Source organism: Myotis nattereri (assembly GCF_964212035.1).
Source record: "Myotis nattereri genome assembly, chromosome: 2".
NCBI classification, from domain to species: Eukaryota; Metazoa; Chordata; class Mammalia; order Chiroptera; family Vespertilionidae; genus Myotis; species Myotis nattereri.
In genome coordinates this window covers 175,917,128-175,931,483 of record NC_138076.1, presented here as the reverse complement: position 1 = coordinate 175,931,483, position 14,356 = coordinate 175,917,128, and the positions used below count along the sequence as shown (strand labels likewise).

General features: G+C 35.5%; 1 protein-coding gene across 1 annotated transcript in view; it reads right to left on the bottom strand.

Moving 5' to 3' along the window:
• Positions 1–10,373: 10,373 nt before the first annotated feature.
• Positions 10,374–14,356, bottom strand: part of SYT10 (synaptotagmin 10) — a gene marked incomplete at its 3' end in the record, with an annotated part of 72,327 nt that continues 68,344 nt past the window's right edge. The window contains exons 6-7 of the mRNA XM_081083693.1: positions 13,662–13,791; positions 10,374–10,445 (exon numbers count right to left, since the gene is read on the bottom strand). Coding sequence (XP_080939819.1) covers positions 10,374–10,445; positions 13,662–13,791 — 202 coding nt within the window. The remainder of the gene's footprint in view (positions 10,446–13,661; positions 13,792–14,356) is intronic.

Genomic DNA, 14,356 nt, shown 5'->3' with positions numbered 1-14,356 from the left:
GCTGACCTCCTCCTGGTTGCTCATCTGCTCACATTCATCTCTAGGTCAGATCATATGAAACACTTAAGCTACTATGCCTTGGCCGCCTGCCTGAAGTGGTGTTATTTTGTCCACCCGAGAGTTCACCTCCCCATGTTCATCCTGTACCTTTTGTTCAACCTTAAAATAGCTAATTTAGAAATTTCAGTTAAGGCCACGACTTCTTATATTACTTGTAAGCTTATATAGCCTATTGGCATAATTGTTTTTCCCCAATTTGATTAAGATATAATTGACATATAATGTTGTATAAGTTTGAGAAGAATACTGTACCAATTTGATTGATAGGTGTAGATATTACAAGATGATTACTACAATAGGTTAGTGAACACATGTAACTTTCTCATGTTCTTCAGTAACTATTTTAGAATTTTCCTCTATATCCTTAAACACCTTACTTCCATCTTACTCTCAGCAAATGATTTGGACTACTTGCCATAGACATTTAGATCTTTCCTTCATCTCAAACCGAGTATGAGGAAAATACTTTTTAATCTCCCCTCCTCCATCAAAAATACCCCCCCCCCTTCAGTGTTCTCTGTTTCACTGTTGTATCCTTACAGTCTATTTTCTCAATATTTAAAAAGTGTAAACCTGAAACTCTCCTGTCTGTGGGGATCCCATTTTCCTATTAGAAAGTCCAAATGATTAGTAGTCATACCGCTGCATAAGCTGGCTCCCACCTCGCTATCTCTCCAGCCTCACTGCTAATCTTTTTGTTCCATCCAAAGTCAGCATCTTTTATTTCTTCTAATATACTCAGAGTCTTTGCACAGGCACTACTCTCTGTTTTCCATCACACCTACCACCTTTTCAGACTTCACGACTCAACTAAAATATCCCTTCTTCTAATGAAATTTCCATTGACCAAGCTCCAGCAGACTAGGTTAGGTCTAGCTGTTACACAGTATTAAAAAGTTGCATGTCTCAATTAGAAGTATTGATTAAAATCTCTTTCCCACCTCAACTTATGCTCTATAATGGTAGAGTCCGGATCAATTTTGTTTACTCATATAGATGATCAATAACATCTGTGAAAAAAGTGAATGGCCTGGTTGGCGTGGCTCAGCGGTTGAGTATTCATCTATGAACCAGGAAAGGAGGTCATGGTTCAATTCCCAATCTGGACACATGCCCAGGTTGTGGGCTGGATCCCCAGTAGGGGGCATGTAGGAGGCAGCTGATCAATAATTCTCACTCATCATTGATGTTTCTATTTGTCTCTCCCCCTCCCTTCCTCTCTGTGAAGTCAATAAAAAATATACACTTTTTAAAAAGTGAAGGAATGACTTTAAATCAGCCTGTTTACTACACTTTAAAAATTGCAAAATATTTAAAGAACTCATACAACACAATAACAAAACCCCAAAAATCTAATTAAAAAATGGGCAGAGGACCTGAACAGACATTTCTCCCAAGAAGACATACAAATGGCCAACAGATATATGAAAAGATGCTCAACTTCCTAGATTTTAGGGAAATGCCCAGCAATCATATTATATTTCCCCCAGGCTGATCACCCTCCACTCTCCTCTTGATACCACCCCACACCTGCTAGAATGGCTATTATCAACAAGATAAATAATAACAAGTGTTCAAGAGGTTATGGAGAAAAAGGAATCCTCATTGATTGCTGGTAAGAATGAAAAATGATATAGCTGCTATGGAAAAGAGTATGGAGGTACCTCAAAAATTAAGAATACAGTTACCATATGACATGATAACCTATTTTCTGGGTATCTACACGAAACATTTGAAAACATTTATTTGTGAAGATATATGCACCCCTAAGTCATTGTGGCATTATTCACAGTGGCCAAGACATGGAAACAACTGAAGTGTTCTTTGATAGAAAGTTGGATAAAGAAGATGTGTTACATACATACAATGGAATACTATTCAGCCATAAGATAAGATGAAATGTTGCCATTTGCAACAACATGGATAAATCTTGAGACTATCATGCCAAGCAAAATAAATCAGACAGAAAGAGTAAAGAACCATGTGATTTCACTATGTAGAGCAGGGGTCCTCAAACTTTTTAAACAGGGGTCCAGTTCACTGTCCCTCAGACCGTTGGAGGGCCAGACTATAGTTTTAAAAAAAAAACTATGAACAAATTCCTATGCACACTGCACATATCTTATTTTGAAGTAAAAAAACAAAACGGGAACAAATACAATATTTGTATTTGCATGTGGCCCGCGGGCCATAGTTTGAGGACCCCTGATGTAGAGTATAAAACTGAAAGTTACAAATGAACAAACAAGACAAACAAACAAAAAGTCATAGACACAGACAACAGTATGGTGGTTACCAGAGGGAAAGGGGAGTGAGGGGGTATTAAGGGTAAAAGAGGTCAAATATATGGCTATGGAAGGGAATTTGACTTTGGGTGGTAAACAGTGCAATACACAGATGATGTATCATAGAATTGTACACTTGAAACCTATATACTTTTATTAACCAATATTGTCACAATAAATTTTAAAAAACACCCCTACAATTATTTCCTTTTTATTGTGACTAACAGCAGTATAATTTTCTTTTCTATTAGAAGACATAAATAACTGTAGCCCTTCTATTTTCTCAATTTCATGCCTTGCTCTTGGGTCACTAGCTCCTATTTTTCCAGCTTACTTTCTTTGTTAATCCTATTCCATCAAATTCTGTGCCTATACCCCTGAAGCTGAGCATGACTGGAGAAAAGCACACAGCCATGCTGACTGTTCCTAGTTTAAATTCATGGCCACAGACCTTGAAGTAAAGATTAATTCTGCCCAGCAATCATATCACATTTCCCCCAGGCTGCTCACCCTCCACTCTCCTGGAAGATTTTCTCATCTCGTCCTTTCTCAGGATTTAAAAAAAATCTTTACTGTTGAAAGTATTATATATGTCCCCTTTTATCCCCCATTGATCTCTTCTAGCCTTCCCCCTCCCCCACCCCCAGCCCCAGACCTTCACCACCCTATTGTCAGTGACCATGGATTATGTATATATGCACACCAGTTCTTTGGTTAGTCTCTTCCCACCTACCCAACCTCCCTTACCTTCCCTTTGGGTTTCCACAGTCTGTTCTTTGCTTCTATGTCTCTGGATCTATTTTGTTCATCAGTTTATTTTGAATACTTACCTGTGGACTTCCCCCTCAACTGACATCCTTGCTTCCTTCTCCCCTGAGAACACTGAAGCATTCAAAGGAGTGCTTCCCTATGTCCCACCACCATATCTGCTAATCTACCAACACCTGTAGCTAAAAGCTCTGACAACACATTGGTGCATGAGCTGCCCCTGCACCTGATTTAGGTGGATCCTTCCTCTGGTGCATTTGACCTCAGCTCCTCTCACTCAGGTAAAGACATTGCTCCAGAAATCTGCCCCCCACTTCTTGTATTATGTTTTCCCTGTTTACACTGTTATTCTCAAAAAGTGTGATGTTATTTTTCCCATCTGAAAAATATATATTTATAATATGTATTATTGTAAATATAAATGTATACACTTCCTAAAAATTAAATATAAATGCTTCCTGGGGAAATATTTAGAAATATTAACAAGAAGTGACCATGTGTTTTCAGAAGCTTAGATTTCAATCAGGCTCCCCCGTTTTTTGGAAGTAAAGACTTAGCAAGGACTGACAAGTCAGATGAGCGGCTCTCCTTTACCCTGCCTTCTATACAGATTTATTTACTTGCTTCTTTGAGCTATATTTCTTTCATAACAATGATTCTAGGTACACAACATCTGCTTTTTCAACAAATATAACTTCTTTGATTACCTAGTTGCTACAAACATTCCTTATGAAAATATTTTTTGAAAATTTGAGGCAGAGCAGAAACAAACAAAAAGTAACCCCAACTAATGGATCACCTGCTAAGGTATTTATAGGGGACTTTTTCCCGATGAAAAAATGTAACTAATATGTGTAAGTGGTATTTACCTCTTTTAACACTTGACTAATGATTGTTTAATTACCCCTTAATGGAAATTATCCAGGACCTTAAATTAATAATTTTCTGAAAAAATGTATGTATTAAGTAAAGTATTTAAGACAGTGGTTTTCAACCTTCTGGCCCTTTAAATACAGTTCCTCATGTTGTGACCCAACCATAAAATTATTTTCGTTGCTACTTCATAACTGTTATGTTGCTACTGTTATGAATCGTAATGTAAATATCTGATATGCAGGATGGTCTTAGGCGACCCCTGTAAAAGGGTCATTCGACCGCCAAAGAGGTCGCGACCCACAGGTTGAGAACCGCTGATTTAAGATACAAACAGTTGCTTGAACTGTTGAAATATTGATACATGGGTTACACTGCTCTCTCCTGAGTGCCAAAAAGATGACTAATAAAGAAACACTTAGCAACACAAATGTCTCAAAATTAGATATGAAAAGTTATTTTCTTCAAAGACAGACAAAAATAATTTATAATCACTTTATTTATTTTTTCAAAATACATATGAAACAGTAAAATTATATTTCAAGTGCTTTTCCATTTTCTTTTACAAAAGTAATCATAAACTGTACACTTCATAACAGCTTTGAGGTTTCATTGTTACATAATTCATCTGAACCTGACAAATATGTTCACACATTCTAAAGAAGACATTGTAAAAATACTGAAATGTGTACATCTTTTAAAGGTGGTTGCAAAACATTTGTTCTCAGGAATACAATTATATGCTGTCAAGTTTCACAAATGGCTGGTTACTGTGTACAAAAGCCAGAAACACGAATTTCAAACGATTTTAAAATTTTTCTTCTATAATACGGAAGTCAACGATATTGATTTGAACAATGGTTACGTATTACATCACAAAATTCAGTTAAAAAGTCACCTTATGAACAATGACTGAAGGATACAAAGCAGGATTAAATATGATGGATCCAAATTATTCAATTTTCATGGTTGCGGTCAGTTTAGAATAATTGGAAAATATATTGGATTATTCATTAGTGAAATCACTACATTTACAATGTCAGGCAGTTTTTTTCTATTTCGACTTCTTCATTCTTCATAATAAAATGAAGGTCTCACTTCATTGTAATCCATAATTTATCCCTATTTTGCAGATAAACCAAATCACATTTTTCAGTTGAAAAGGTTAATAAAAAGTTAATGCAAATGATATAAACCTGGGTTGAACTTTCTGTTTACAAAAAATTATAAATGCAAATATTTTGTGTCTGGTCTACTTGCTTCTTTCTTATACAGTTACAGAATTTATAAAGCTAGTCACACTGGGGGTTACTGTGTTTTTTTAAAATAGAAAGCTTAGAGGGTTTTTTTAAAGAAAAAAAGCAAAAAGATTTATAATAAAACCCACAAACAATCTATATAAATATAAAAAAACATGCAATTTTTATAGTAAATGATTCTATGGCCAATTTGCACATAGCTTTAGGAATGATAGGGATATTTTTGGTTCACAAACTTTATTCTACAGCAAAATTCTAGTTAAACATAATTTCATGTATTGGTGTTCAAATGGGGAAAATTTTCTTTGAAAGACAGAAAAAGACAAAATCCAATGTATTTATCTTTCAACGTTGAGACTTCTCTTAAAAATTTTGACTCATTTCTATAACATGCATTGTTTTCTAACAAATTAGTTTTTGAGGGAACAAAACAGGAAATTGAATAATTGAAATCCACCAACCTGTACAGTAAATAGGGATTCTGTGCATAGCAGATGCAAATCACAACATAATTTCCAAAGAAAATGGCCTATTTTTACCCTTTCATGACATGATCAGGCATAGTTTGCTCTTTGGAGAGGTTCTCTTGACCCAGGCGAGCTTAAAAGTTATTGTCAGTTTGAGATGAAAGTGTTTCCATATAAATACTATCTCCCTCTCTAGATCAGTCAATATCAAGTTACTTCCAGTGTTTCAGCATAGATAAAAATAGGATTATTCTCATCAATTCCTCCTTGTAGGGGTATATTTAAATCATTTCAGGCAGGAAAACATCTGTTTTTCTCTTAAACATCTTCCACTTTTTCTTCCAATCACCATTTCTAGTATTTAAAATGTTGGCATTCAATAAATCATTAAATCCCATCTCAAACCATAATTTACTGATTTTTTTAAAGTCTCTATGGCATGAAATTGTCATCCCATCAAGTCAAACCCTGGTTACCTATCTTCATGATGAACAGGGCAAAAATAAAAACAATTCTTTACTTTGATGAGAAACACTTGAACAGAATATTAGTTAAATGCCTCTGTTCAAATATACATATTTTTGGTGAACTGTTAATGGCAGAAGACAATGCATCTTTTATTAAATTACAATTCACTCTAATTAATGTAGGATTGAGTCAATGTAGGAAATCTTTTAATGAAAGCGAAAAGTCTTACTTTAAAGAGCATCACTGAATAACGTATTAGAAACAGCATTTAGTTTAATTAGCTCTGCTGCCTATGTGAAATTCAAATTCACTATTTTCTTTACATAATGGGTCATAATAGGTTCAGATGAATCATATCCTGAGCCATTTCACTAACTAATGAAATACTGTGTCATGGGTTGCTGTTTTTGGAATAATATTAGAGGATTCACTTTCCATTAAAAGTTAAAATACCAAGGAGTTTTTTGTTTTGCATTCAAATGTGTTTATTTCCATATGCTATAAGGCATTCGTTTACCACTTATTTATATAGATTCTTACTTTATTTTATGTTCCTTGCTTTTGTATAATTTCTTATTGGCAGCAATACATTTTTAGCCTGGAAACTGAGTGTATCAATTGAAGTACCTTGGAATAACTGGAGTTGTTTCAAAAACAAGTTGTAAAGAAAACAGATCTCCACATTTTCACTTAGATTTAAGAGAATCTCTTTGTTACATCCTTATCAACTCTAGTTTTCTTTTTAAAATTATCGGGTTATTAAATTACCTGATCATAGTCACAACTAAGGTAGCAAAAAAAAAAAAAAATTCACATGGAACTCCAGCCTATGAAAACATTCATTCTGAGATAATAATATCAAGTACTCTTTTTAAAGAAGTAATTTAAGAAATTACCACGTGTTCAATGTTAAGATTTTGTATCTTTTTATTTGTAATAGTCCTTTGGCTCTTTGGATAACTCATTCTGAAATAACTTACAATTTGTTTTATGGATAGTAAAATTTGATAAAACAGCGGAAGTTTGGCATTTTCATTTTTGAAACAGTTAATCATTAAGTGAAAGCCTTAAGACATTGATAGTTCTTTACCGAGTCTGCAAAATGTTTAAATAATAAACATCACAGGAGAATAAACACAGGTGAAAATGTCAATTAAATATCACAACCAAACAGGTTCAAATATATTTGCTTTTATCTAAAACCTGAGTCAGTATTGATCAGTGTGATCTCCCTGCAGTAACTAGAACATGCACTCACTCCCCAAAACAGCATAAGAAAGTGGGTGCTTGGCTCTGCCTTCCTGTGTCTTATTCCCTGGCAAAAATCTGGGTGAAATATTCACTCAACTGTGAATATTAATATCATGAGTTTTGCATGTAAATAAAGTACCAGAAACAGAGCTGGTCTGACCAAAAAATTAAAATTGTCAAGAAAAATATTTTTAAGGAGCCAGTGTAAAAAAAAAAGTCAATTGTTGTGAATTCTGTGAGATTACATATTCCACAAACACTAATGCTCTTTTCATATTCAGTTTCCTCATTCTTCTGATCACTTAGTGAATCAGGTAAAATAAATAAATAAATGACCCCAAAAGAACATCGGTGTTGTTATGCGAATGAATCAACATTGGCTCCTTTTTCCTAGACTTAAGTTTGGCAAGTCCCTGAATAAATCCCTGAAAATTAGGTATTCATTACATACCTGAACTGCAACTTCATAATGTGTCGGTGTTATCATTAAAATGTGGTATCCCACACAAACTAGTGGAGGAAATCTGTAACATCAAACCTTATTTTAAACACATTTCCCCTTCAATCACAAGTAGAAAGAGGATATATTCTGGTTGTATGAACACGTGGCTGCGTAGAGTGAGGAGGTGTTGTATTGAAAAGTGGTGGGATTACACTTTTATAATATGAACTATCATTTTAAATGATTATGCTTTATCAATATGAGTGTAAACCTCTCTCATGTATTGCATGAAAGATGACTTGTGGTGAATTTTCTCTCCTTAATCCCTCTCGCAGAATTGACAAATCCTCTGGCATCACAGATTTAACAAATCCTCCAGCATGCTGAGTTTATTTTAATCTATGGGAAATATTTCTTAAAAATTATCTTTAAAACTTATTTTAATCTACAATCCTGTTTGGCTGATGGCATCTTATTTGTCATCACAAGCACTGGCTTTTTCTTTATATGAGGCAAAGAAAAGCATGAGCTTTAAGAATGAGTATACAGTCCTGAAAATATCTTTGCAGATGAAAATAATTATTATACTCACTTAGGAAATATGTTTACTAATTAATTGTAAGCTTCAGCTACATCTACTAATAAAACAAGTGCCTCCAAAAATGTCATTTTATTAAGAGGATAACTTGTCTTTCCATATGACAATTGTTATTTCCCAGTAAAATAAAGAATTCCAAAATGGGCGTGTCATATTCAGTGATTCTGTCTACAGCAATGATTCTTTTAGGCTTTATAAAATAGCCAGGTATTTTCAAACATGTTTCTTCTATAGTTTTCAATTAGAAAATTTGGCTAGAAATACTCGTTTTCATTAGGATGGTAGTTTTCATTAGCATTTGAAAAATTTTAGGAAATTGTGTTTGCCTTTATAATGTTAAAAGTGTAAATGCCATCTTAATGAACAGTGATGCCATCATTTATGAGAGATGCCAATAAACAAAATTTCAAATCTTTTAAAACTTTTTATTTTTTAATATTTAGAAATATGGGATAAAAATTTTATAATTCCTAGTACAAATTTCTCATTTTGATGAAGGTGTTTTAATATATTAAGTACAGATTTTCTTGCCTTTTTGTTGTATTCTTTTAACCTCCTATCTTGGGATAAGCTTGAAATATGCACTATCCACAGTACAAATCTATATAGATAAAATCAATATAGATACCTTCCAAGAGGGCTGAGAAATACGACAATAAAAAGTTGACATGATGTAAAAGAAAGTTCTGTCTTGTAAAAACATTTGCATAGTTTTTACCGCTAGTGGCCTGATCCTTTATCCTTATTTAAGGCAAATGCCTTTTATGAAAGGACTGTGGGTCTGGGCCGTCAGAATTTATTTTTATTAAATGTTGAAATTGTATTATTTATGGTATATTTCTATAATTTGCTGAAAAATAGGTCATCCTTTTCTTTAAGAAAATACCCAATTTTATCAATTAGCTTCTGATTGGGTTTGAAAGTCACCAGTACTGTGTACAACCTAAATGACGATGAGCACAGACATTTATTGTACCTTTGGTGTCTGTTAGTATGGTCTGTCAGAAACACAAGATCTACACGAACGCTTCATGTCACAAAATATACATCACAGTACTTGAAAACCTTACGAACACAAAAAATGAACAAATTCTAATTCTATTCGTTCAAGAATACTAGTGCTACATTTGAGATTAAGATTATTAGAATTTTAAAATATCAGTTAAACAGTGTAACAGATGTGTGAACTAATGTAACATTATGACGGTATAAAATGGTAGCCCAAGTGGCTCAACCTCCACTTTCCAGTTACTAAATATTACTTTTTACATTTATATTCAAAATGTTTCTTTAAATTATAGCTTTAACTGTATGTTTTAAACAATATGCTTGGGAGACAACGTTCTGAGTTTAGCAGAGCCAAACCTCATCAAGAAAATAATTTTTCTGAGAATGAAAGATTATCAGAAAAGTAACATTAATTTGATGGCACAAGGATTTAATCCTGTGCAAATTACGTTCAAAATTTCCATTAAAGCTTATATAGAAATATGTGCATAATGAGAAATGAACAGCTTAATAAAATCCAAACCATACATACGTGACGTGCTACTTTATATAATAGCAGCATAGACTCTATTAAAATTTAGATAAGTATCGATTCTTTTTTAAAATGTATTTCTTTGCTTATTCAAAAAATTACAACTTAATAAAACACTCTGTGCTAATAGGCATGTGACAAGAAGAATAAAACGCCTCGTGGAAGTAAGGGCTATCTGTTTTCAAGTAAAGTATATCAAGATGTCCAAAGTTAATACACAGACAAAAAGTAAATGAAAAATTGCACAAGTTCGTTTACTACCAGGATATATTTTAAATGAGGAAATCAAACCTTCTGCTTTTTTTCTGATCTGATGAGCACATGTCCTGGGTCCTCACAACAACGATCTTATTTTGGAGGCATTACGGTGTGGAAGGTGGTTTGGGAGATGAACAGGATCCTTGACTATCAAAACTGTTCGCCCGGCCAGGTAGCTGAAAGACAATAATTTCATAATGTATGACCTAGTATAAAAATAAAGTGGGTAATTATTGCTACCTTTTATTTTAAAAAATTATTTTTATTGATTTCAGGGAAAAAGGGAGAGAGAGGGAGGGAGGGAGAGAGAGAGAGAGAGAGAGAGAGAGAGAGAGAGAGAGAGAGATCAATGATGAGAGAGAGAGGTAGAAACATCAATGGGCTGCCCCCTGCACTTTTCCTACTGCAGATCAAGCCTGCAACCTGGGCACGTGCCCTGACTGGGAATTGAACCCTGACCTCCTGGTTCATAGGTCGACACTCAACTATTGAGCCACACTGGCCGGGCTGTTGCTACCTTTTAACAGTGAATATTCACTCATGATATGCAAGCCTCTGAAGAGAAAATATACATAACGCCCCCTGCCCTCCACAACTCAGCTCCTCAGGGCACATGAGAGGACACAAATATCATAGAGATGTAGGCAGGGTGTGGTACACAGATGGTATGCAGAGCAGCCAGGCATGGACGACTATTCCTTTCACATTCTATGACAGGTGCCTAGTTCGTATTGTAAAGTAATTATTGGTCTACTATAATGGGGAGGGGGCGATTGCTAGGTAAATGCAATAAGAGATTCTAGACACAAGAGACTGCATTTCGCTGGCTCTAAAGCAGGACGTGACTCTTATAGGAGCAATTCATGAGATGACAGGGACTAAGTTTGGCAAGTGGGAGCCACAAGTGATGAAGAATAATTTCTCTCAGTCCCCAAATATTATGTGTATTTTAAAAGTTTAGTTACAACAGAATAAATTCGTGATTATCTGGTAGAAGTAACCAGATTTTCTAAATGATGCTTTAGTCTCTGTCCCACCAACTTACCCAGCTCTCGAATTATTCCCTTCTAATTTTAATCCTTTCTCTGGCAACAAAACACATAATTACACACGCATCACTTTCACACAGTGCAAAATCCAGCCAGTTCTTAGGTCTCTAGTCCATATGTTCTGTTTGACCATTGAATGTAGGTACAGGAGTTGGAAAAAAGGTGCTGTTTGCTGGAGAAAGTATATTTACATAATATTTTAGTCCACTTGTCCTCTGATACTCTACTGCTAGAAAAATATCTGGGATCTTCTGATATCCATATTGCAGCTTATTTTTCCTGTATATCCTACAATGACTGACACAAACACATGCCTAGTCCATAGCTCCCCTTCATCAGATAAATGTATAACTGCTTATTAAATAGTCATAGGTCATTATCATACGCCCTGGGTTGCACAACATATGCCCTTTCATTAAAGTTCTTGCTCACGTTACCTCATTTCTCCCTACATAATGCCTGTGAAGTCTGAGGGGCATGCATTTCCATTTTCATTAACTCTGGAGAAATGCAACTGTAGGCAGAGTGAGTGGTCTGCCCAGGATCATCCAGCCAGAGGAGCAAGGATTAGAATCCACGTCTCCCCTTCAGTGTGGTTCTCTGCCCAGCAAATTTTACTCCCATGTCTAGATTCTTAAAATTAATATATACTTTGCACCCAGCCAGTGTGAACCAGGGATCCCTGGTTTGATTTCTGCTTGGGGCACATGCCCAGGTTGTGGGCATGATCCCCAGTGGAGAGTGAGCAGGAGGCAGCCCATTGATGTTTCTCCCTCTCATCAGTCTTCCTATCTCTCTATCCCTTTCCTTTCATCTCTCTCTCTCTTTAAAAAAAATCAATAAAAACACATTTTAAAAAAGAAAAGAAATTAATATTCACTTTTCAATCCTTAAATAAAAACAAAGATGAAAATCAGGAAAATGATCGTAAATGTACAATAAGCAGGAGAGTATACTTTAGACAAAAACACTGTTGAAATAAAATACAACCTTCCCAAGGCTCACTGAAATATTTAGAGGATATATTGTCTATCTTTCTGAACCACTCTAGGGGAAAGTGCTGTGCACATGTGCATTTGTGTAAGTGTCTGACTTTTAAATGATGATGTGAGGTAAACGTGTGAAACACACACATATAGGCAGATATCTATGATGGCAGTTCACCTCTGTTATCTGGGCATGCAATATTCACACCGCATTCATCCAGTTGTCTCTATCATGTCCTGAGTAACATGGCCACGGTCACATTTTTGTGACTAAGCTAAGATTAGAACCTGAGCCCGCTGACAGTTAATAGTTAGTTACACTGCACGCAGTGCCAGAACAAGAGGCAGAATCGTAACCACGGCGAGACAGCAATACAGCATCTACTTACCACGTGGTTATCATAACTGTTCTTTTTACCGAACTGATAAATTCCGTCGTCTGCCACAAACCCTTTTGCCGACATGCATCGCCTCTCCGTTAACTAGGCCAGATCAGTGACTTACTCTGTGACCCTCCCAGAGGCTCCGGCAACTGCCTTTTCATCTAGCAACATTCAGTGTTTCCAGCAGACTGACAATTAACTTTACGGCTAAAAATCCGGATAGAAGCCGGTATCGATACCCATTCTGGTTAAATAACCTATTATTATAATCAAAGCTAACACTGCGTCACACTCAGGGCTAAGAATTCAACATTCAGCCTTTTATTTAGTTTTACTCTCTCAGTTTACTACTATTACAGAGTCATAGCAGAGCTTAGGTTAAAGTAACGCGCCCCAAGCTTCTCCAATATGTAGTCACACAGCACAGGCACGCTTTGGTCTCAAGCAAGCTGACGCCTCTATATTTAAAAAATCTGTGAGCACTTTTACTTCCTGGCCAGAGTTGGGGTAGATATACCTGTCCTTTTACACAGATGAGTGGTATTCATTGACAGGACCTCTATTTAGGGTTTCTGGAGAAGTTTAGGTGAGGTGGCAGTTTTCACAAAAGAAAAGCACCAACATTTCCTTTTCCAGTTAGGAATGAATTTACTGGAGCGCCCCACCATTCACTGATGTAAGTTTTCCCACTATGCAAAGAAAATAATAGACTTGCAGTTTTTAGGGGCTTACTGTCCAAAGGAATTTCAAACCCAGAAAGTTGAGTGATTTTGGGGAATCCAACAAGACACACAGAACTTTGAATACTGGATGACAGAGTCTCTGGGACAAAGCAAGAGCAACATCGGTGTGGTGTTTTGTTTTGTTTTTGAAAAAATAGGTGAATATATAAAACATCAGAGAATGGTTAGAGATAACATATTTAAGCAAAAGAGATTTTAAATAGAGAGTAGGTGTCAGGGAATCACGCTCACCTCCAGCAAGGGGTGCCAATGTGTTATTGGTTTTCGGTGATAGGCCAGCATTTCATTCCAGTGGTCTCGCCCAAGGCCCTCAGCGTCCAGTCCTGTTCTACACACCCCTATGACCTCATTGTGTCCTACCCTGCAATTCAGAGAATGTTACATTTTCATTTCCATATTCAAAGATACATGGCATTTCACACATCTTAGCAGAATTTTAAACATATGATTAAAACACTAGATTTTGTGGCAGGTTCTAAATGATTTTGCAAATCAAATTACTTAGGGCAAGTAAAAAAAATTAAGTAAACTAAAAGTTACTAAACAGAAGCAGCATTCGAAAATGAATTTGTAAAGGTGCACATACAAACCGTTTTAGTGCTCCGTAACTTGAGCACGTTGCACAATAATAGACGTCGTGTGAATGAGGAATGACAGCTGGTCCTTACCTATATGATGAGTTTCTTTCTTGGAAGCAATCCAATTAACATTAAGTGATGTGAATCACAATCTTGTTCTTTCCACGAGGCTTAGTGTTTTGTAATGATGCTCATATTTCTCACCAAGACCTCAATATCCACTTTTTTTGGTATAAATGACCATATTTAATTGACTAAATGATATGTCAGTGAATGTTATACTTGTACTATAATTAAACAGGGCAAGGCTATGTTCAATACCACAAAACTTGATTTATCATTGCATAG